This window comes from Schistocerca cancellata, chromosome 4 (genome assembly GCF_023864275.1).
Source record: "Schistocerca cancellata isolate TAMUIC-IGC-003103 chromosome 4, iqSchCanc2.1, whole genome shotgun sequence".
Taxonomy (NCBI): Eukaryota; Metazoa; Arthropoda; class Insecta; order Orthoptera; family Acrididae; genus Schistocerca; species Schistocerca cancellata.
This window is the reverse complement of record NC_064629.1, coordinates 138,260,947-138,285,436: the sequence shown is the minus strand read 5'-3', so window position 1 is coordinate 138,285,436 and position 24,490 is coordinate 138,260,947. Positions and strand designations below refer to the sequence as shown.

At 37.3% G+C, this 24,490-nt stretch overlaps 1 protein-coding gene across 1 annotated transcript in view; it reads left to right on the top strand.

Annotated features, from left to right (window-relative positions):
- The window catches only part of LOC126183926 (paired amphipathic helix protein Sin3b-like), a 280,872-nt gene that overhangs the window by 66,984 nt on the left and 189,398 nt on the right, over window positions 1-24,490 (top strand). Inside the window, exons 4-6 of the mRNA XM_049926273.1 lie at window positions 5,070-5,260; window positions 16,544-16,667; window positions 19,363-19,562. Coding sequence (XP_049782230.1) covers window positions 5,070-5,260; window positions 16,544-16,667; window positions 19,363-19,562 — 515 coding nt within the window. The remainder of the gene's footprint in view (window positions 1-5,069; window positions 5,261-16,543; window positions 16,668-19,362; window positions 19,563-24,490) is intronic.

Sequence of the window (24,490 nt, the reverse complement as noted above, 5' to 3'; positions counted from 1 at the left end):
AGCAGCTAACTTCAGGTTTTCATTTTAGAGATTTTGCGCATTTTTCAGTGAGTAAATTTTCATAATTGCAGTAATTAAACAAAAGCATTATTTTTTGCCCATAGACTTTCTTGCATTAGGCTGTTACTTTTAAAGCATTCTTTGACCGGACAAGCAGTGAACTTCCTAATCAAGGCGTGTGGCAAGGAAAGGTTTTATATGATCTTAATGACCTGCAGTCATTTATTTATCAGTAAATATGCACACAACTAAATGTGTGTGGTTTATAGTTTGTATACATAGTGCCTTAATCGACAGAAATTCCCATTTAATTTGGGTGCATATTTTGCTTTATTTCAGCAAGTCAGGAAGCAGAAACAGGCATAATTGGTGAAAGAGTCCAATCACAAAAATGTATAAAAAAGTGATTTGATTTTTACTCTCAACTAAGTGAAATTGCTTCCCATGTTACTTTCTCACTTGAGCGAATTCCTTCCTGTATTGGTGACAGCAATTTGTTGAAACAAAACAGGTCCATACTGGTGAAGTTCTGAAAATCCTGCCTTAGTTCCTTCATTAACAGGGAATAAATGTCCCAGCCTCCGCCCCTACTTCCCAGCCAGGATCGAACATGTTGGCATCCGGCTATTCATCTTTGTCATCGTCATCATAGTTGTTCTGCACTAAAACTTGGAGTTACAGACACTGCCGGGTAATAGCTCCAACCGTTTGCAAAATGCTGTGTAACTGTAACTTTAGATAAATATGTGGTTGTGCAAACAAGTGTAATAAAATAAAACAGACAATTGAGTTCTTAACTCAGAACTGTAATTCTGTGATAGCTACAAAAGAGAACAACATTTATATAGTAAATAGGAACCTCATGATTGTACAAGTAGACATTCCCCTTTGAGTTCATACGTTATTCCCTTCTAGTGTGCGTGTGAGGATTCGCGCCACAAGTATCCTGTATGTATCGTGTAATCAGTAAATGTGAACCAGTAAATGTGAACCAGTGTACAGTTCCAAACAAGTACACTTGGGCACTGCTGCAGAGTTGTACACAGTAGGTGCCTTGTGTAATATGGGCTTCAGGGATTCAAAAACAGGCATTACCCTCCCCCTTTTCCATCCTGGTCTGCAAACGGATTTCCTGTACCATACCCATACATCCTCTAATACTCTGACTGCTCCATTGAGCCAACTGAAAAAAAAAAAAAAGATCACATCCTCATCGTCCAGTATCATGTATAAGCTGCAGAGGTTCCAGATGGCTTCCTGGAAAGAACTTTTTGTGCAATACAGTACCACCCGTGCATAGTGTTGTGCAAGATATTACATACCTGTTGTCTTTACTAAAAAAAAAATCTTAGCAGGTTACACAAGGCTGCTAAAATACTTGGTTACTGAATTGATCTGTTAAAAGTGTCTGCATTAATGAGTGGTGTTGAAAAGCAGTGCTATCATGCCCCAGTTTCCCTTCCTGCACTTCCGGATGCCCAGTAATGTTGCTGTCACACCTTAAGAAAGGAAGTCAACAAGTGGAGTTTCTTTAGTGTTGCAGGAAACTGGTGCCTATTTCCTTCATGTCAGTACTGTGAAAGACTCTGATAGTATCACATTTTTGTGTTCTTTTGATGCAAAGAAACCTACCCATTCAAACTAAATCTTTCACTAACCAACCACCATTGTTGTCTAAAGGCAACAAAACTACTCAAAATATCTGCTTTTCAAGTGATGCTGTTTGCAGAGTGTTGCCCTCTTGTAGCACCACCAGCCATTAACAATGGCAACAACACAGAGCTTCTCTAAATCATTTTGAATGATAAAAGTATAACACACAAGACAGAATTACATTGCATATTTGGAAAAGACTGCACAGATTTCAAAACAAAAAATCAGTATAACTCCATACATAAGCTGAAAACAAATGATAGGCCTTTGTCATTGGATGAATATTTGATAGCAAATCTATTAGCGTAACAAAGTAACCCAAGATAATGTATTGTCACTGGAACATTTAACAGTGTTCTAACAGATTTCAGAGATAAGGTTTTTACAATGCCTGGCACATGCTAAGGAACTGAATGTTTCTTCCTTATTACTATCCACCAGTTCGGTAAGAAGAGCTGAATGGGTATTTTGGAATGAAGTTAGTAGCATGTGCAGCCATCATTTGTGCTCTGCAGATTACTCTACTTTGATTATTTCTGTGTAAAAACTGAAGTTATACTTCTAAAGTTGTTTGTCTAATGTTGTTGAGATAAAAGCACCCATGAACTCAGACTGTTAGGCTATTCCATAGACAAACATGTAAAGATCACTATTGTCTTTACTCTGTAATCCACATTGAAGGAGGAGTGTCACCTTTGGTTGTGCTCGTGCCATTGTTTTTAAGGCATTACTTAGCTGCCAAACATTACCGTATTTTAACGGACTATGAGGCGCACCTTAATTTTTCAGCAATCTTTTTAAAAAATGTTTTTATCATTAGATTGCATAGCCAGGTTTAAAAAAAATATTAGTTTATAATACCAAACTGACCTTTAAAATCACAAAAAATTGTCATCTGAACATTCTTCTTCTTCCTCATCCTCATCCTCATCCTCATCCTCATTGTTATCCTCTTCATATACAAGACAGGCTTCACTGCCATTGATAGTGTTATTTATGCCACACTTATTGAAAGATATTATTGTTAAATCTTTACTCACTCTAGACCACAACTACTTTATCTATTGACACATTTTATTTTATTGTAGGTTGTTTTAAAACTTCCTTCAGTGTGAATTCATGTTGGGTTTCGTCCATTGTCCATTTGTTCCATTCCTCTGTCATATACGCTTTAAATTGTTTATTTATTGAGACACCGAGACATTGCAATTGTGAAGTAAGTCCTCCTGGAATAACAGAAAGCTCTGTATTTACCTGTCTCAGCTTCTACTTCAAGAATTTTTCAAATATTTACTAAACGGATCTACCACAAAAAGATAACTCTTCTTCAATAAAGCCCCTTTCCTATGCTCCCACACACTGTTAATTCATTATTTCATACCAGCCTTGTCCATCCAACCCTTGCTGTGTGCATGAACAAAACCATCTGTTAGTATTTCAGAAGGTTTTGGCATTGTTTTGCACTTGAAAATGATCATTGGATGAAGTTTAGTACTGTCAGCACAACATGAAAGGACAACAGTATAGTGCATTCTTTCATGTCCACGTGTTTTTATAGTTACAGTTTTAGCACCTTTCATGGCAACAGCTCTGTTGCTCAGCACATCAAATGTCAGAGGAGTTTCATCCATATTCATTATTTTCCTTAGTTCCACACTTGATTTACTTTCAATATTGGATAATAAAGCAATGGAAAGATGATATTTTCTCTTGATACTCGTGTGCCAGTTTGAGATATTTTGGGTTTGGTTTTGGTTTGTGTGCTAAATACACTTCATAAACCTGTATCACCAGCCGACTCAACCTTTAAAATCTCTTAAGTTCAACTTTAGAGCTAGGTTACAAATGTGTATCTGAATAACTTTTGTATTGATTCCAAAGCCATTTTGATGGTGTCCTTGAATCCATTTCTGTTTCCATGTTCTTCTGCATATGCTATTACTTTCAGTTTACAGCTCACATCATATGAATATCTTTTATTTTTTTCCATTACAAAACTAGCTATTAACAGAAATATTTTTATGTTACTGGTAGCACACATCACTATGGATTCAAGTTCACTTTCACTGTAGACTGCAATAATGCATCATAGGCTAGACAGTATTCTGGGTTTGTGGTGGAGGGGTGGGAGGGAGACAGTGTTATCAAGCTTGTGAATCCCCACAATGCATGTTCGTCTCATCGGTGCACTGCTGCTGTCAGTTGAATACGGTGTTGCCAGATAGAGATAGGTCTCCCACAGCATCGAATATATGACCGTGTTTAAGACTGGTAGAAATTTTCAATCAAGCACTGGACATTTTTATGTTAATTTTGAGTGTAAGACACACCTCAATTTTGGAGGTAATTTTTCAAAGAAAAAAGTGTCTTATAGTCCATAAAATATGGTATGTATGTACGTATGTATATATGGCCATCAGTAATCACTGTTGCCAAACACATGGAGCCATCCCATTGAGTCTTTGGAGACATTGTAATGGTAATATTTTAGGTCATCATTATTAGATCAGTATGTTCCACTGTCATCATCAGTCTCTCAAATTATTGATGTCAATTTTTAAAAATACATTAGTACTCTGTGCGCTGTCCTCTCATCAAATATCTTAATGAATAATTTTCTATTAGATCAGGAGACAGAGAGATTTACAATGATGAAGACTTTCACACATCATTTCTTGAATGGTCCGTGACTGAGGAGTGGATTTCTTGCATTGAAAAAGTGAATGATTGCTAGAATGTTCTGACCATTGTTAACAGAGAGTTTGTGACTGTGTTGAAAAGTAGTGTCATGTAACTCTTTCAGTTTGAAGTGTAGTGCAGCATTCAATAAAAGTTACTTGACCTGCCATGATAATGTGTAACTTATGTTTTGAATTCCCCATGCAGTTATATCAGTGACCAAGTTTTGATAAATCTGTTAATTGTAACTCCTAATATATTGCCTCTAAAATATTTCATCATCATTGAAATACAACAACAAAACAATAAATTTTGTTTTTAATTGATACTTCATTAATAATGTTCAAAATAATTTCTGCTTGTCTTTAAACCATTTGTATTGTTTTCAAAACAGTTCTTTGATACCTGTGTTGTTATAGCATTTTGCCAAGTCAGCGGCAAACTAAGAATGCTATGGAGGTGATTTTTTTACGTGCATTTTCACCCTTCTTTTTGGATCAATGATACTATTATAATTTGTATGTGGTTTATATCAGTTTATTGTAATACAAGTTGTTGTGCAGAACATTAAATGTGTTACTTTTGTTAGTGCAGAAGTTGCAGCTGATTATAATCATCATATTTCTCTGTGCTTGTAATATAATTTTTCAGACGAACGTTCTTTATGTGAAACTAGTTGAGTAGAATGTGAATTCACGCTTTGTGATTCGTTTCTACAACAAAGATTTTGAATTTAGGTACATGGCTGCCTTAGCACATCTGCATCACCTGTTGTGTCAAGCACAGTGACCTCTACAGCACATCAGTTTCAGCGACTAAAAGTTGAAGATGCATTATCGTACTTAGATCAAGTCAAATTCAAGTTTGGTAATCAGCCACAAGTTTACAATGACTTTCTTGACATTATGAAGGAATTCAAATCACAGAGGTAAAGTTTCTATTTTGAACATTCCTTTTTATTAGTTACATATCAACTATGAATACATGTAATACTAATAACTTTTTTTCTTATTTGTTTATGTGAGGTTTGGTTTAGACTACTGTACCAGAAATATCAATAAATTACTGATGTGTTTTTGTAAATAGTACAGCGAAAAGTGATAATGTTTGTTTGGAGGGGGTCCGACAGCCGATCAGTTCATCATTCCATCAGAAAGGGCGGAAATGATGTTTATGTTGATCTCTATTCCAATTTTTGGTACAGGTTCCAGAACTCCTGCAACTGAGGTGATGCAAGCTTTTTTTGATGTGTGTATTAAAAAAATATATAGCCTAATTGTGTCCAAACATTTATTAGAGTATTGTGTAAAAATTTTAAGTAAATCGGTTAAGAACTTTCCCCCTCCCCCCCCCCCTTTCTCTCTCTCTCTCTCTCTCTCTCTCTCTCTCTCTCTCTCTCTCTCTCTCTCTCTCTGTGTGTGTGTGTGTGTGTGTGTGTGTGTGTGTGTGTGTGTGTGTGTGTGTTATTGGGGTATCTTTTAAATATCTGAAGTAAATTGGTCTGGAAAATTTCAAGTCCTTCGATATTTAGTATTTGAGAATAAAAGCACTTAGTGACTTGCAACAAACTTCACACATAATTTCAAACATTAATGAAACTTTTTGTCTCTGACCACTCCCACAAAATGATTAAACGGAAAATATTTATTGCTTACTACATTTTAGTTATTCATGCAGTAAAACTGCTGCATCAGGCATGACATTTTAATTTATTACTTCTTTATTACTAACAATATGCATGACACATTTTGCAGACAGTATTCAAATACACACTAAATGTATCTGTGCAATTATATCATCGTACAACACACAGTTAGGTGTCTGGGCATGTATTTATTCCAATCTTCTATTAGTCCATCTCCTCTGTCCCCCTCCCTCTGACTATTTACTCCTCTCCCCCTCCCCCTCTCTGTCCATCTCCTCCTCTCCTCCAACTCTATCTATTCCCCCTCCCCTCACTCTGTTCACCTCTCCTTTCCCACTCTCTGTCTGTCCTTACCCCCTACAGTATTTCCTTCTAAATCATAACTTATATGTGAAACTAATAGGCATTCCAAGGATTTAGGATGAACTTTTTGCCTATAGCTTCTCCAGTATACACGTATGTCGAACATATTTAACATATTTCACACGTGCTTGTACACATGTTTCACCTGTATCTATAACAAATCTCGCCCTGCAGTTTCAGTTTCACGCAGCTTAGTGTTTATGATGTCGTATCTCCTGAAGTATGTTTCATACGATGATATAATTTGGCAGGTGCACCAGTGGTATATGTGGATAGTGTCTGCGAAATGTGTTTATGAATAGAATTAGTAGTAAAGTAGTATTAAATTACAATGTCATGCATAATGCAGCAGTTTTATACACATCTCACTGTTCATGACATCATATCTCCTGAACTATGTGTCATGCAATGATATATTTTTCCAAGTACATTCAGCAGCATATGTGGATACTGTCTACAAAATGTGTTGTGAATAGAATTAGTAGTAAAGAAATAATAAATGAAAACATCTTGTGTAATGCGGCAGTTTTTCTGAACTGTGTGTCATACAATGATATAATTTTGCTGGTAAATTCAGTGGTGAATACTGTCTGCAAAATTTGCTGCAAATACAGTTATTAGTACATAAGTAATACATTAAAATGTCATGCTTCGTGCTGCAGTTTTACTGCATGAACAGCAAAAATGTAGTAAGTAAAAAAACATTTTTATATTCCTCATTTTGTACAGTTTGGCAGTAAGAAATAATTTCATAAATGTTTGAAATTATGTGTAAAGTTTGTTCCTATTCTCAAATACTGGATGAACAAATTATGGGTATTTGCAGGGCACGGGCTGCACTTCTCCCCTCCCCGCAAATCACACTTTACCCTCCACCCCTTTCAGAGATAGATGGTTCTTACCCCAACAGTGATTCATTCCAGACAGCAAGTGATATGTGCACGAAGTTTGGTTGAATACATATATACAGTGAAACCCCTCTTTTACACTTTTCAAGGGACTTCAAGTAACTGGAACTGATAACTGTCTGGGAAGGAGGAACATTTTACTCAATTTCACATGTCATAATCAATGTTTCTGAAAGCCTGCAGCTGTCATTCATTGTTTAAATAATGAAATACTGCACTAGTTACGTATTTTTTCGTGCTAAGCACAAGGTGTTTCAAGATTTTTTTCCCTTGTTATCATGTGCAAATATGTAAATAAGTATTTTGTATGGTGTTTAATATGTGTTATTCTGTGTCTCTTGCACTGTAGTCATCTGTTTGAGGTTATCAGGTACTGTGCCTCATCAGTTTTGTAGAAAATTGCACAGTCCACACGAACTACCACTCACATTGATTGATTGTGTAACATCACAAAAAATTCATACTTAAATACTGCACTTGCCGACGAGAATATATTCTCGAAACAAGTTTTTCTCATCGTGAATAAAATACATAACCGGTGCTGTGTTTAAACTAAAAACATTTGAGCAACAAAAAATGAATGACAGTGTTAACTAGTGCTCCCAAGTGACGATACGCCGAAACACACTAAATGTGGTTCGACAAAGGTGTCACAATGATCACAACAATCACGAAACTCCATTTGCACAGTAGAGACAGTTTGGAAATGGTTGTGATTGGTCACGATATCTTCATTCAAACAAACCTAGTTACTCACATCAGCCACTATTCCAAATAGAGCTTTGCAGCGGCGGGAAATATGGCATGAATTTTTCCGACTTATAGATGTTTACCGGTTCATTTTTTCTCCACAAACATTTTTTCTTAACGGATAAATTGTGCGAAAATTATAAATATGGTGATGTAAAATCAGGTACAGATTAACATTGTGGGCATAGGAAATTTGACAATACCAATAAAAAATGTCATAAATGGCGAGAAAATGTTAATTCTGGGAACTTAAAAGTGGGGTTATACCGTATGTGTAAATTCATTTTTATAACACATATGGATTCATATTGTATGATATTCAATGTCTGATACGCAAAAACACTAGCCGAGTGCCCAGTGTTACCTAGGTAGGTATTTGTTCCAAACTCCATTTACTCCATTCCTCCTCCTCCTCCCCCCCCCCCCCCCCCCCCCGACCCTCTCTGCCAACCCCACCACCACCACCTCCTCACTCTCTGTCCATCTCCTTCTACCCCTCTCTCTGTCCATCTTCTCCTCTTCCCTCTCCCTGACCATCTCCTATCCTGTCTCTCTATCGATTTTCCCCTCCACTTCTCTCTGTCCATCTCTTCCTCCCGCTACCTTTATCTATGTTATTCTTCCATCTGTCTGCGTGTCCATCTCCTCCATCCCTCTTTCTGCATGTGTATCTCCTTCATCCCTCTTTTTGCGTGTCTATCTCCTCCATCTCCCTTTCTGAATGGCCATCTCTTCCTCCCCCTTTTCTGTCCATGTTATCACATTCATTCCAATATGAGACTAATGGTTCTTACCCCCACAGGATTTCTTTCCAGATCATAGCTAATATGTGTACCAAATTTCGTTGAAATCGTTTGTGGGGCTTAGGAGGAGGTGTGGCACATACATACATACATTTTTATAATATGTATGGATGTTGTCCTTCGTATGAACTTTACACCAGATAATGTATTTTAAACATCTTCCACTTTCTCCAAACTGCTAGTGTTTTATGAATGAAAAATAAGGTATATTAATTTGTCACCAAACTGTTTCCGATATTCAGGGAAGATGAGTGTAATGGATTTTGTTTAATATTCATATAGGGTGTTTACCCTGTTATGAGATGAGATTTCTTCACAAATTCCATATTTGAAAAATACAGTCCCCTCTTACATTCGCAAATTAAGCTATTGCTGCTGAGGTCAATGTTGTTACCTTGTGTAATAGATTAATGTAGTAGTTGTATCACATTTACAGGTGAAGCTTTGGCAATTGAGGTGACACACAGATTTAATTTGAAGAATTCGGTAGGTTTGGAGAGGGAACAGAGACATCAGCTTGGCCGAGAACTAGACTGAATGTGGGGAGGGGAGTGGTAAGTGGGCAGAAAATTTTATCGTGCTGCCAACCATGGAAATGTATACCACTTTCCATGTCTTTTTATGACCATCTACCTTGTTTAAACTGCACTTCACCTGAATCTATATTATTAGAATTGAACTGACTTTTAAAACTGAGCCGGCCGCATTGGCCGAGTGGTTCTAGGCACTTCAGTCTGGAGTCGCACGACTGCTACGGTCCCAGGGTCCCAGGTTCGAATCCTGCCTCGGGCATGGATGTGTGTGGTGTCCTTAAGTTAGTTAGGTTTAAGTAGTTCTAAGATCTAGGGGACTGATGACCTCAGATGTTAAGTCCCATAGTGCTCAGAGCCATTAGAACTATTTTTTTTTTAAATTGAATAAATACTCAACAATAGTATACATTTCTATGGGAGGCAAACTAACGGTAATGAAAGAGGTTCACACCCAACACCTGAAATGTGGCACAACAAATGAAACGTGAGCGTCAACAACGGTACTAAGGCTGCTATTGCTGTACAGCACTGTTGATTTTCCACGTTGGCTACAATGTTAATCTGAAGTGGTGCAATTTCTGCTGTAGGGAACTGAGAGGACAATTGTTTGCTGTCATTCAGTTTGATTATATTGTCGCACTTTAAGAACTGTAAATCGTAGTTAGTGACAATGGATGCAAATTACAGCTGTGACTTTGTTAACAAATGTGGATCTAAGAGTCTGTGTTTTACAGTGTGTTCCTCCAGGCGATACAACAAACTGTACAGGAGGAAGAAAATTTTCTGTCACAGAAGCAAATGTTTGTAGGTTGCACCAGATAAAGAATAAATTAAAGAATACCAGTTCTACACGCTAAACTTTCTGGGGACTGAAGCAGGGAAGATTTCATGAATTGCAACATCAGGTTGTACAGTACATGCAGGAGAAACACAGTGAACGCTTTTCGATTACTCAGGAAATTATCTTCATGAAGATGCTGGAGATAAAGAGTAATTTTTGAACTGCATGCGTCGTGAAATTCAAATCAAGTACTGGCTGGTGCATCAGGCTGATAAAGAGGGAGGGACATATGTTACAATGAAGAACAAGACTAGCTCAGTGACTTCCCAAGGCATTTGATGAGAAACTACATGTATAATAGCCTTACATAATCCATCAAAGCAAACGGAAAGACGATGTTGTAGGCTATATGGGCAACACTGATCGGATGCCCATTTATTTTGATGTGCTGTGATACCATTGATGGGCTGATGACGTCCAACAATAGTGATGCCACAGAAGATTGGTATGGATAGCAGGCAGAAAAGGACGTGAAGATAAAAATTAACCCTTTAACTGCTTCAGGTGTGCTATTTGTATTCTGTGCTGAGCGTGGCTTTGTTGTCACTGTTATTGCTCCCTTAATGCTGCTGCCTGTGCTGAGAGATAGCATTCAGATTTTTAAAAAAAAAAAAAAAAAAAAAAAAAAAACGATTTGGTCAAAAAATTTGATTTTTGCACAGCTTACAGTCTGATATCTTCCTTCAATATAGGACAGAACTTCATTTCGTTATTTGTTGTTGTTACTGTGCTATATTGAATAAAACATTGCATGACTTTTTATGACTTTGCAGAGGCATAATGCATTGTGTAGATTTTGTGTATGGTAGATTTTAGCCCATAAATTACTGTGTATGAAATGCAAATAAGATATCAAAATTTCATTTAAAAGTGAGAGCACAGTGGAACCTCATTTTATTCTTGAGATAGTGGTTTTTATATCTGGCAGATAGAAGCACACAGTGCAACCAGTTCCATCTGTGCACTTGGGGAACCGTGCGGTCATAACAATCATTACATTTCATAAATGGTTCAAGATATTGAAAGGAAGTTTTTTGGAAATGATAGACACCATATCAACAATAACAGTAAGTGAAGAAGAAGATGGCTCCCAAAATGCTACTTTTGTAGATTTTATATCTGCTGAGGAAGAGTTCCATTCCCTTAATCAAGCAGCTGTAGTGGTTGGTGTTAGTCTTGTTAAGAAACCATGGTTAAGTTATGCAAGTTATCAGGTATACCCATAAAGAATGCACAATGAGTTTAGTGAAGCTCTGTGTAATTACACAAAAACAAAACTGACCACTTTCTTCAAAGTACAAAATCCTCTTCAGAGGAAATTATTTTCAAAAGTAGCTTGAGAAATTTGTCAAAACTTTTGTAAAATATCAATTCTGCATTTGAATTGTGTGCATCCTTCATTGAAAATGTGCAAGTTCTAACAATTGTCCCAGTATTCTTTTCAAAGAAGAACATTTCATACTGCATTCCAGCTGCATCAAAGTACATGGTGGACAAAGTAAGAAATGTGAGAACTGCAAAAGGTGTGGAAAACTGAACCCTTATAAAGCCTTCCTATAAATAAAGCTTATCTTCAAATTGTGCAGTTGTTTTATCTGGGAAATAAGCCAGGCTGTTCTCGACAGAGTGCCAACAGAAAAGACACTATCAGTGTAGTAGTAACAGGAGCAGATGTGGTGAAAGTGAAAAGATTTATGATCCACATTTAAGAACTTTTTGCAGCGTAAAAGAAGGAACATTTGATATTCCACATTGGAAGATCAAAATTTTATGTACTACTTCATAAATGGATAGTCCCACAAATGAACATAGAGATTTGTGCTTATCTGTATATTGTGCAAATTTTGACCTTTTCATGCTAACTTTGAAGAACGTCATTAAAGACACGACTTATGACACCTTGGTTGGCCATATGAAGTTATTAGTGATCTGTGATGTAGAGTTAAAAACCACCACGAATGTTGCAGTTATAGGTTACGACAAAGGACATGACTCAGCACATACATTGTTGGTTGTATGTAAAATTCTTCAGTTGCTACAATCACAAGCAGAGTAAATCAATGTTATTTCAGATGGTGCCCCTAATCATTTCAAAAATCATTACCAACTATCTGATTCACTTAGTTGTTTGTGCCAATGGAATGGGTGTACAGTGTTACTGGTCACGGGATGGTGTAAGAGGCCCCATTGAAACACTGTGGTACAAAACATATGTCCAGCTTCAGTACAGTTGCAGTTCAGAATGCTAAGGATTTTACAAGTATGGTAAAATTGTTCACATCAACAAGCTTCATCTGATTGCCCAAAGTTGTAGAATTCTAATATCAGAAGGCAGAAGAATGATCTAAACAAATTAACAGTGTGAAAGAAATTCAGAAGACACATGTGTGAACTCAAACGATGACCAAACTTACATTGCATAACTTCAAACAGCAGGAAGAAGAAATTTCATTTTGTCCCAGAAAATCTCAGAAAAAGCAACTTTATACTCAGATTCACAATCCATTAAGTAGGATATTTATGTCATGTGTATGACAGTGACTAGTGTATTTGCATAGGTTACAGATATGAGTTTTTAGTTAAGTGAGATCATTTTCAGCTTTATGATACCACATGGACCAGCAGCTGGGTGTAGATTTCCATTTGCAAGGCAGTAACCCTACCACTAGCACTCACTTCCAGTCTGCAGTGTTTTGCAGAAATATAAAATGAAAATAATTATGCATTTGATCATGTTTTTAGTTTATTGAATTGCTAATTTCAGCTCTCAGCGGTGTTCGTGGAAGTGCTATACTTTGGAACTTATATATTTTGCAACTTCCAAATATATTTTGGTTATTCCTAGTTTATTTTAATGTTGTGTATGCGACTTATTTTTAATAATTAAAATATCTTGCCAAATAAAACTTGATATTTATTTCATGAGAGCAATATGTGAGAATGTGGTAATAAAAAATAGTTTAGTTGTGTGGCACAATTTTCGGACATTTATAAAACCTGTCAAATTGGAAATTGGAAACTCTCTTTTTCAGGGAATATAGTACTTTACAGTACTGATCAACAGTTCAAAAACAAAATAAAAAGAAAAAAATGGGTTTGGCACTTAAAAATAAAAAAAAGGGTTTCTTACATTGACTTGTGTTTTAATGTATGTTAAACTCAGTGATATCTGAGATTATGAAGGTAAGATTTTTTTTCTTTGCCAGCCTGAATTGATATGGACTGTGTGTTGGGAATTATTTTCTAAATTTTTCAAAAGGTTTATGAGCTAGTGGTGTGGGCTGGCATACACTGTTTTTAACTTTTGATTGAAAGCTGTTGAAGAATGGAACTTGCATGATTTGAAAAATAGTAGTTTTATGCGGATGGATAAGTTTCAGACCACATATCCAAAGATCTGTGTGTCAGTGCCTGGTCAGTTTTTCTCTACGGTTCAGAGGTCAGGTTAAACTGTGTGTCCCCCATAACTGGATGAGTAAGTTAGCTTCTAGGTTAGAGGAAGGCAAGTGAACAGGACCATGCCAATTAAAGCACAGTGGCGTTCAAATTGGGACCAAGTGAGGTGGTGCTGTGGTAAGACATTGGACTCATATTCAGCAAGATGGAAATTTAGATCCCTGTCTGCCCAATCAGATTTAGGATTTCAATGGTTTGCTGAAATAACTTGAGGTGAATGTCAGGAAGGCTACTTTGAAAAAGACACATTCAGCATCCTCCCACATCCTTCACCCAATGTGAGCTAGATCTCCACCTCTATTGCTATTGTTGTCAGTGGGCTGTCCCTTTCTTCTTCTTCCAGTTGGTGGACAGCTTACTCTTTTTTTCCCAAAATAAACATAACAATTATGAATTGTAGTAGATGTAGGTAAAAATTGTAGTAATGTAAATACATCTGTTTGCATGAGAAGTCTGTTGGTGTAAAATGTTTACTCTAAAATTAAGTAAAGATATATGAAATTATGTAAATAATGTACAATATGTTGCATGAAACTGAAATTTGAACAGTGTAAAAATCAGAGAAAGAGGAAATTACTTGAAATGCATTACCATATACAGTTGATAATTATAATTGAATGAACTGAAGACATAAACTGAAGTGCAGAGATTTGCAATTAAGTTGAAGGGAACACGATACATCACCAAGAAAAGATTAGGAGTTATGATTTATTGTAATGCAGTTAGGAATAGTTAATTTCACAATAAAGAAAGCAATGAAAGTTCCAAACTTTAGATGAATATGAACATTGCAGTTGTAGTTACTTATATATTGTGGTAGATGAGAAAATTTTACGTGTTAACCATGTGGCAAAATACTCTCCTCTTGGAGTGCTGTGATTTGCCAAAAACACGTTTCAACATCTTGAACTATTCATGAGATACAATGGATGTTATGAATAGTTCACACTTGCCACATTTCATACCCAGCAATGTGTGACGTAAAATGCACAAAACATAAACTCGTAGTGACTCCTATTTTTCATTGCAAGCTATTCAAGCTTAATTTTGAAATGTCACAATAAGTATGACCGTTAATTAAATGATAGCTGCTTCATAATGGAGCTAACAAATGAGCCTATAAAATTTGAAAGACTAATTTTTTTATCTAGTAGTTTCTTTAAGATTGTTTGAGATAAGAGTGCAGAGCAGCCAGCGTGTGCACAGCCCTCTCTTCATACGGTTACTGCTGCGTCTTGACTGGTGGGTTGACCAGCGTTCTCTGTGTGCACCCACAGGCACAAATAACTGTGATTGACTCTCAGTGGCAAAAACCATAGAACATCCAGTTCCTTGCACAAAATTCTGTTTGCACTGACATTACCACTCTTATGATGATGGTGCAAGTAGTGAAGCAGAAGAACCAGATTCGTGGGGACTGGAGGTATATAATATGCCCTCATGGAAGAAACACATGGAGTATTTGCAGCTGAATCTAGATGAGGATACATTTAGTGTAGAATATTGTCCACAGTCTACAATCATGTTAGAGCGAAACTTGTGTTCTTCATTTACATTCATTCCTTGATGTGTGTGGCATATTATTTTGTAACTACTCAGTACAGGCAGAAAGAATACATTTAGTACCTTACTGAGTAATCCTGACCATACACAGTGATAATTCATGCGTTAGGGATCCTTACGCTAACATTGCAGTATCTATCTACTTACTTATGAGGTTTACAACTTGAATTTGTTAAAAGGAAGTAGCAGCACCTGTTCAGTGAACACAAGACAGTGGAACAAGTTTTATGTTTTGAGAACATTGTTAAGTACTGTATTGAGTACATTTTCAACTACTGTTCAAAAAAATATGCACTGCTCTCTGATGTACTTTTGAACAATAGTGGAATGGCAAACTCTCCATTTGACTTTATCCTCACAAACCCCATTTCCCTGCAGACATACTTAAGGCCCACTTAATCGAGTTGTATGAATGTAATTGGCTGCAGTGAATTTCAATAGTCAACTGTATTATTCAGATCTGAGTAATTCATGTATACTTCAGTGTATTAGTACTGTTCAAAATCCCTAAAATATCTTGGAAAGTATAAAAACTGTTCTTGTGAAGATGATTCATGTTAATCAAATCCGTCTGTCCCGAGCTGAGTATTCCATAATTGTCCATAGCATTTCAAGATAATGCAGGGATTGTCACAACTTGCAGGCCATTGCTGACACATTCTATTTTCTTAGCCTGTTGTTACTATAGTTTGGCTTAACCCAAAAATTGATTTGAATACTGCAGTGTTTTATTAGGCATGGTCCTTAGTGGAGGTGGTATATCCTTTGCTTTTCTCTGGTTGTTATAGGAGTTTGTATAATTTAATGTGGAACCAGACCATGATGCACCTTGGCATTTTTCATATAGACAGATGATGGCCATCGATACGATAATTGAACCCCACACTTTGTCCATTATTAATATTTGTGCACTGAAGTAATTGTTATGTGACATGTTGTTTATGATTATTATTGTTGTTGTTGCTTCGACATTTTTAAAATGTCATAATTAATGATATTTCAGGCTTTTCTTTAACAAGTTCTCACTATTTTTCGACATAGTACGTGATCAGTGTCATTAATACTGTGACTCGGCTGAATGAAAATTAATGAAAACTATATTGAGGTTTGTTTACAGTAACAATCCAGTAGAGTAATAAAGATAACTGAGAACTGCTCAGCACTCAAAAACAAGCAATAAAATTCCTTTTGTGCCAAAAATACCACTTGTAAGACACTTAGGAATTAATCTTTTGAACCAGAATCACAAAATGCTTAGAGCTGATATTTTGAACCGTATGATGCTCTTTGAGCTCCTTGTATAGCATTGTATTGCATCACAGCATTTTGAAATGGTCTTATTGTTCCAGTATTGATACCCCAGGCGTTATACAGCGTGTTTCCAATCTCTTCAAAGGACATCCTGAACTTATTGTGGGATTCAATACATTCCTTCCACCTGGATACAAGATTGAAGTTCAGTCAAGTGATCAGGTATGTAAATGCACTTGGGAGATTTTAACATGACGTATTAGCTTTATCGCATAAAATACTAGAGTGTACAAAGAGTATGACAATGCACTACTGCAAGTAGTGACATAGTCATGAAAAAGTTTCCAGTGATCCAGGAAAGTATTTGCTTTATTTTTCTTCCACTTTCAGATGACAATGTTTGTTTGCAATCAGGTTATTAATTGTGATCTATAATGGTCAACCTCAGACCTAAAAGATATAAGCACATAGAGGTAGCATAATAAAAAACAAACTCCTAACCACATAAATGTAAAACGGAGAACAGCTATAAAGCAACTACACAACATATTCATGCCTGAGTAAAAATGTGTTGCATTACACATATGCTGCTCCATGTGATCGTGTAGTCAAAATCATTAGCCAATTTGGCTTGATCAGTTAAATAAAATTATGGCATCTGAAGAGCATCGTTGAAGTATAAATACTGCACATGAAGATAGACTGTGCTGCGGCAAGTAACATGTCTCCATCCAAGCCCACTAGATGCTGCTGCACATCAGTTTACATGATTTTGCAGAAGTACATTCCTTATAATCAAGCGTATAAAAACTTAGTTCACATTTTATGAAAGGAAATTCAGAAGATAAAATGAAATGATTGTGCTGTCACGTCATAGAATAAATTTAATGGGAAAGAATGCTTTATTAAAACATACATCTTTGTTAGAAGAATACGGAGTCTCTTTACACAACTGAAATAATTTAATTACAGAAACAATTACAGCTCACCAGCGAAAACATTATCAAATGTGGACAATGTGCTCACACAAGTTGCCCACCAGACAAGAGCTCACAGTTTAACCACTGTAAAAGGGAATGAAAATGTCATTGGATGCCACAGTATCTCTGCCATGCATCATCTATACAACAACCATAATTATAAAGTATCAATACATTAAAATAGATGTTATGAAATTATACAGTCTAAAAAGACATATATGTATGTGTTCCACATCAGGAATCCCATGCCACTTTACAATATAACTGTTCATGATATTTAAAATGTTTGACTCATAAATAAAACAAATTTTTTAGTTGTCAGGGCTGTGTTCGTGCATTCTGCTAGCTGATCAAGAATGGGTAAAATCACTCGAATAAAAGTAATGGTACAACGTAAAAAATGTTAACGCAAAACAGTATTATCTATTCTTGAGAGAATGAGTGATTTTTTATTGTCAAATAAATTAAGCAGTTTTGTGTACTATGCACAATATCTTTTTATAAGACAATCAGTATTAAAATACCCATAGAGAAAAACAGAGGAAAAAGGTGGGAAAAAGAGAAAAACTCTACACCTTGATAAATAAAACCAAGAAAATACATAAAATCCCACAAAGTGTTCCACAAATCGGCAGCCTCCAAAAGCAATTCCCCCAAAAAGAACGATAAAATATTAAAATGTCATTGGACACAGGAGCCTAATTATAGCTTATCCACTTGTAAAACATGAAGTGTAACTAGCAAAAATGTGTTATTAAAATGTTTGTCAAAAATTTTTCATAGTAAATGTACTACTTAAGATATTCAGAAGGATTGAATTATACAAATCTATATCAGTACTGGTAGGCTACTCTCTTCCAGTTCAATGGCCACTTGTGAACTCACAAATTTTTTTTGAATAAAAGTGCTATTTGCCAAATATGTCATTGTCTTATGTGTGACACATTAACATTAGATTTAAAATTTTGAAGAAATGATGCTGTGACATCCAGTGACATTTTTATTCCATTTCACTGTTGTGCCTGTGGTTTATTGCGAGTTCCTGTCTGGTGGGCATGTTGCATGAGCACATTGTTAACATTTGATAATGTTTTCACTAGTGAGCTGTAAGTCTTTCTGTAATTAAATTGTTTCGATTGTGTAACATAGGTGTTTATTTTAATAAAGCTGGCTTTCCCACTAAAAGTATTATATGAGATGTAAGTGCAGTCATTTCCATTTTATCTTCTACATTTCCTTATATAAAATGTGAACTGAGTTTTTATGTACTTTAGTATGAGGAATTTACTAATTTGAAGTCATGTAAACCGACATGCTGCGGCGCCATTTAGTGTGCTTGGGTTCTTGACACTGCAGTGTGGTACAACTTGAGTGTCACTTCATGTGCAATATTTAGGCTTCAGTCATGCTCTTTAAATACCATAATTTTATTTGTTTGACGAAGCTAAAATGGCTGTGATTTTGACTGCACCATCACATGTGGTAGTGTGAGATGTGTAATGCAACATATTTTTACTCTGGTATGGATATATTGTACAGTTGTTTATATTTTTATAGTTGTTTTATAGTTTTTTGCTTTAAATTTTGTATGGTTTCACGTGTTTTGTAAATTAGGCTACCTCCGTGTGCTTATATTTTCTAGGTCTGAAGATGGTAATTACCAACCAAAATTAATAACCTGATTACAGATAAACATTGTGATCCAACTGGAATTATAATAAAGTAAATAAAATGCAACAAGTATATTATGATATAAATTACATAAAATTACTTGCGCAACACTATGTAGCAGGTGATTCTATCTGCCCTGCTGTGCCAGTGACATCAAAATCTCTTATTTTTAATTTGGTTATGAAGTGAAAATATCCAAGCCTGAATATGTAAATTTAACATTTTTCACATTTTTGTCACATACATTCTAATTTGGTGAATTTCAGGGGCATTCATTCCAAGTATCAGTTTCAATGCCTAGTCCCAGTTCAGTGACTGCAGTACCTACACATGTGGCAGCTGGCATGGTGACACACCATTTGTCAATCCCAGCAAACCTCAACACCTCAGTGGCAGCTGGCGCAATACCAGCTACAGCTACACAATCGAGTCCTGTTGCTACTGGGGTTGTGAAGCCAATTCATAGGTCAGTAAATCTATATAGATTGCTTTTATGTATGAAATATAGAGACCAAAAATAAATTTGAAAGTCTCAAATGTGAGCATAAAATAATAAATTCAAAACTTAACAAAGATGAATAAATGTTACTATTAGATATACTAGGGACTGAATTCTGAATGTCACGTTTCCACAGTTAGAAATCCATCAGTTTATTGATAAAAACAAAAGCCTTTAATGTGAGGAGGGGGTTTTTCATCCAGAGTAGAAAAAAGGGTAATGGGCCACAATCACGCGCCCCATCGTGCACGCGTTTTATCTTCAGTTTGTACAGTGTGTTTAGAAGAAAACTATTCTACTACATTTGAACACACTCTCTCTCTCTCCCTCTTTCTCTTTCTCTTTCTCTTTCTCTTTCTCTTTCTCTCTCCCCCTTCCCTCCCTCTCTCTCAACCCCCCTCCCTTCCTTCCTCCCTCCCTCCCTCCCTCCCTCCCTCCCTCCCTCCCTCCCTCCCTCCCTCCCTCCCTAAGGCTCTACAGCCCTCGTCTCTTGGACCCTTTCTCAACACCTGCACCGCTACTTAACTTCAACTCCTCACTCTCCATGGCTCCCCGCTCTCCAGCATGTGGCCTTCCTGGTGACTCAGGACACTGGGCTACATCCATCAGCGTGGGAACCAGGAGAGAAGTGGGGCTGACGTTCCTGGAAGCTGTGGGCTGCAATACTGTTAAGGATGTGGCAGGTTGGTGTTGTACCTGGCTCTGGGATGGCTAAAATCTAAGTCTGGAACAAATAATTATGGAAATCCTCTGGGAACGATGTGTCCATGTTTGCCACGCATTCCCCATGGATGATACGGTTGTAGATACCTGGAACTGGCATGCAGTGTCATTTCTCCCATGGCCAGACCCAAGAACAGGGTAACAACAGCTGACGCCCAGTGCTGGCAGTGACAAGAAACATAGGTGTCCGAAATTCCAGCAGCTTAGTCCCTAGACTCTGAGCCTGGATCCATTGCAAGGCTGGCGTGGGCAGACCCAGAGCAGCTGGCGGCAGTCGAGGAGTGAGCCATCTGGAATGTGTCTGTAAGGAGACCAAACATAGGAGTAGGGATATGGGACATAGATGGCTGAAACTGCTGCAAAACAACTCTAAAAAGGACATGGAAAAACTATATGAAGGTGGATGTGTTGGCAGGAGCGCTTGGAAAGGAAAATTGCAGAGTACAGAGGGTGGAAGTGAGAGTGGGGACAAGTGAAAAGTTAACCTGTTCAGACAGAGGACATAAATGAGTGCAGAAGCCTGGAAAATGGGAACTAATGATACTGGGAAGCTAGACGTGGATTTGGTAGCACTTGGTATGTATCTTTATACCCACAGGCAGACGGGTGTGGCTCGAGGGCAGAGGTGAATGCGGGAACCCTTGAAATTTAAGGGTATTGTGCCTGTAGAGCATAGACAGGTGCAGGAACACTGAGGAAGGAAAATGATTGGGGCTGGAAGGCATGGTTCGTTGTGGAAGCACCAGAAAAATAGGAAAATGAGTACAGTGATCATGCCTGAAAAGGAAAGTCAAAAAGTGTGCTATGATTAGACACGGAAGACTGGATTAGACATTTTTTGAATGGATGAGGCACAAGAAGGGGCTAAGGGGGGAGGGAAGGAGGTGTGGTTGTAAGAGATGTTGAAAGGACTGTGCGTCAGGGCAGATGTGGATGCAGGTTCAGATGTCTGATAGGGAGGAAACTGTTGCAGTGTTGTCTGGCAGTGAATGACCCTGCTGGAGGAGTGTCAAGGGCCTTATCCAGGGTCGGGCAGAGTTTGAATGCTGCTGGCCAAGGGTCCAGGTGCCATGTAAGAAGCAGGAAGCTGTAGCAGTTACGTTCGGAGGTGGTTGACCCTGAAGAAGCATTTGGGATGGTAGCTGGGTACCTCCAGTGACATGGAGATGCTAACCAGCTGTTTCATAAGGTGTCTCTGCTTCTGCTGTATGTTGGATAGCAAAGATAAAACATGGGGCATATCTTCCATGTTGAGGATGGACAACTGGGAACTACACATGTTGGTGCAAAAAGTCACTGTCAAAGTCTTTGTGACATAGGAGTCACGTTCTCACAAAGACATTGTCTACATAGGGGGAAAAACATGCATAAAAGTTTAAGCTCACAGAAAAATATCTCGTCATCACTTGCTGTTGGATGGTACTTGGCACTGGCGCTAATGGAGGTACAGGGGCTTGAAAAATCCTTATTGCCAATTGATGAGAGACTAAACTTGGCAGTGGCACTGGAGCCAGTGCAGGCATTTGGACCCAAAAAATCTTCATCAACTGATATGTCTTACACCAATTAGGTGAAATGAAAACACAGTGCAGGTAAATGATGTAGAACAGTCCCATTAATAAATGCATCAACAAAAAATGATTATTTGGAGAAAAGTTAACCACTAATGATAGTTTGTGAAAGTATGCGCATGATTAGCATTGAATTTGCACAAGTCCAAACTTAGGCTGAAGGCCTTCATGATGGAACAGTCAGAGTCTGCTATTCACTTGGTCACAGAATAAGATACAGTCTAAAGATCACTAGGCAGTAGAACGGTGTTCTGAACAAAACTTAAGACCTACAGGTGCAGTCAGCACACAGCCTGGAGCTCGACGTAAGACTCACTTGGAAGAGTTTGTCTTTAAATATGTCTGCTTGTGTCTGTATATGTGTGGATGGATATGTGTGTGTGTGCGAGTGTATACCCGTCCCTTTTTCCCCCTAAGGTAAGTCTTTCCACTCCCGGGACTGGAATGACTCCTTTCCCTCTCCCTTAAAACCCACATCCTTTCGTCTTTCCCTCTCCTTCCCTCTTTCCTGATGAGGCAACAGTTTGTTGCGAAAGCTTGAATTTTGTGTGTATGTTTGTGTTCGTTTGTCTGTCTGTCGACCTGCCAGCACTTTCATTTGGTAAGTCACATCATCTTTGTTTTTAAAGTATCAAGTAGTGTTGACAAGTTATGACTGGATTTGTGATTTCTTGTCAGAAGGTCACAGTGTATAGTAATTGACAGGATGTCATGAAGTGAAACAGAAGTGATATCTGGAATTCCCAAAGGGCGTGTTATAGGATTTCTGTTGTTCCTAATCAATATGAACAATGTATATTGTTTGCAGATGATGCTGTAATCTACGATCTACTAGTCAGCAGAAGACCAAAATGAATAGCAAAATGATTTTGCATGACACAAATATCTTGTCTAAACGTGGCATTTGACACAAAACAATAACAAGTGTGAAGTCTTTCATATCAGTACTAAAAAAATTTGTTGAATTTTGGTTACATGATAAAACATAAGAATTTAAAGATTGTCAATCCAATTAAATATATAGGGGTGAAAGTTATGAACAACTTAAATTTGAACCATCACATAGAAAATGTGGGGAAGGCAAACCAAAGACTGTGTTGTATTGCCAGAACATTTAAAAGATGCAACAGATCTGCTAAATAGACTGCCAACACTAGACTTGTCCACCCTCTTCTGGATTATTGCTTTATGGTATTGAATGCTTAAGACATTGAAAAAGTCTATATAAGGGCAGCTCATGTTGTTTTATCATTAAATAGTCCAGAGTGTGTCACAAATATAGTACACACATTGGGATGGCGGTAATTAAAACAAAAGTGTTTTTCATGTGGTGTGATCTTTTCATGAAATTTGAATCACGAACTTTCTCTTCCGAATGCCAAATTATTTTTTGTCTGCCACCTACATATTACCATTGTAATAAAATTAGAGAAATTAGAGTTTGGATGGAAGGATTTAAATTGTTAATTTTTACCACATGCTATTTGGGAGTGAAATGACAAAGAAATAGCCCAAAAGTGGGTTTGTGAACCCTCTGTCAAGCATTTAAGTTTGAATTGCTGAGTAGTCATGTAGATATATATTGGCACCATGTACTAGCCACCAGCAAGTCTCTGTATTTTGTAACAATTTTCTAATGATCTCACCTTCCTCTATACAACTGTATAGTTTTCAGATAACCTTGTAGAGGTATAAACATTATATGGCAGGTAATTGTGCATAAAATAATCATTAGTGGTCCAACCACTCTATCATGAGTCGGTCCAGATGCAAATTCCACCTCTGCCTTCCGATTTACAATGGCATACTACTCTGTTCGTTGAAAAGTTTTCAATGCAATTCTATATATATCTGGACATTTCGTTGTTGTTGTGGTGGCGGTGGCGATGGTGATGGCGATGGCAGCGGCAGCAGCAGCTTCAAGTACAAAGAGTGGTTTGATGCTGCTCTCCATGCTAGTCTAAACTGTGAAAACCTTTTCTTCCCTGCATAATGACTGCAGCCTACATCTATCTGAACCTGCTTACTTTGCCCAAACTGTAGACTTCCTCTACAATTTGTATCCACTGTGACCCCTCCCCCCACCCCAACCCCCCACCCTCCTTTGTTGTGCCACTCTGCCCTTTCCACCAAACTGGCAGTTCCCTGTTGCCTCAGATGTGCCTAAATGATTCTTTTAGTCAAGTTGTGTCTTTTTTTTTTTATTTATGCTGATAGTGAACTGAACTCTAATAGGTATAGATGTACTACCGTAAGTGATATACAAAATTTGTGCCACACCAGGACTTGAACCTGGATTTCCTACTTATCACGGGTGGTCACCTTACCAATTAGACTATCTGAGCACACTCTCCGAACAAACCCAAAATTCCAAATGTCACTGTGTATCTCTTCTCATATATTATTAATTCATTTAACCACACTCACACATCTTATAATTCCCATGCAGGTTTTAGAATCGAGGCAATGAGAAGTCATCGATTATTTTTGTGATTTTTGTCTTAGGACCGTCTTCGCCTTGCATGCAACAGCTTCCCTGGATTAGAAATAACAGCCAAGCAGTTTATATTTTATGACAAACTACAGTTTCAGTTATTGAAA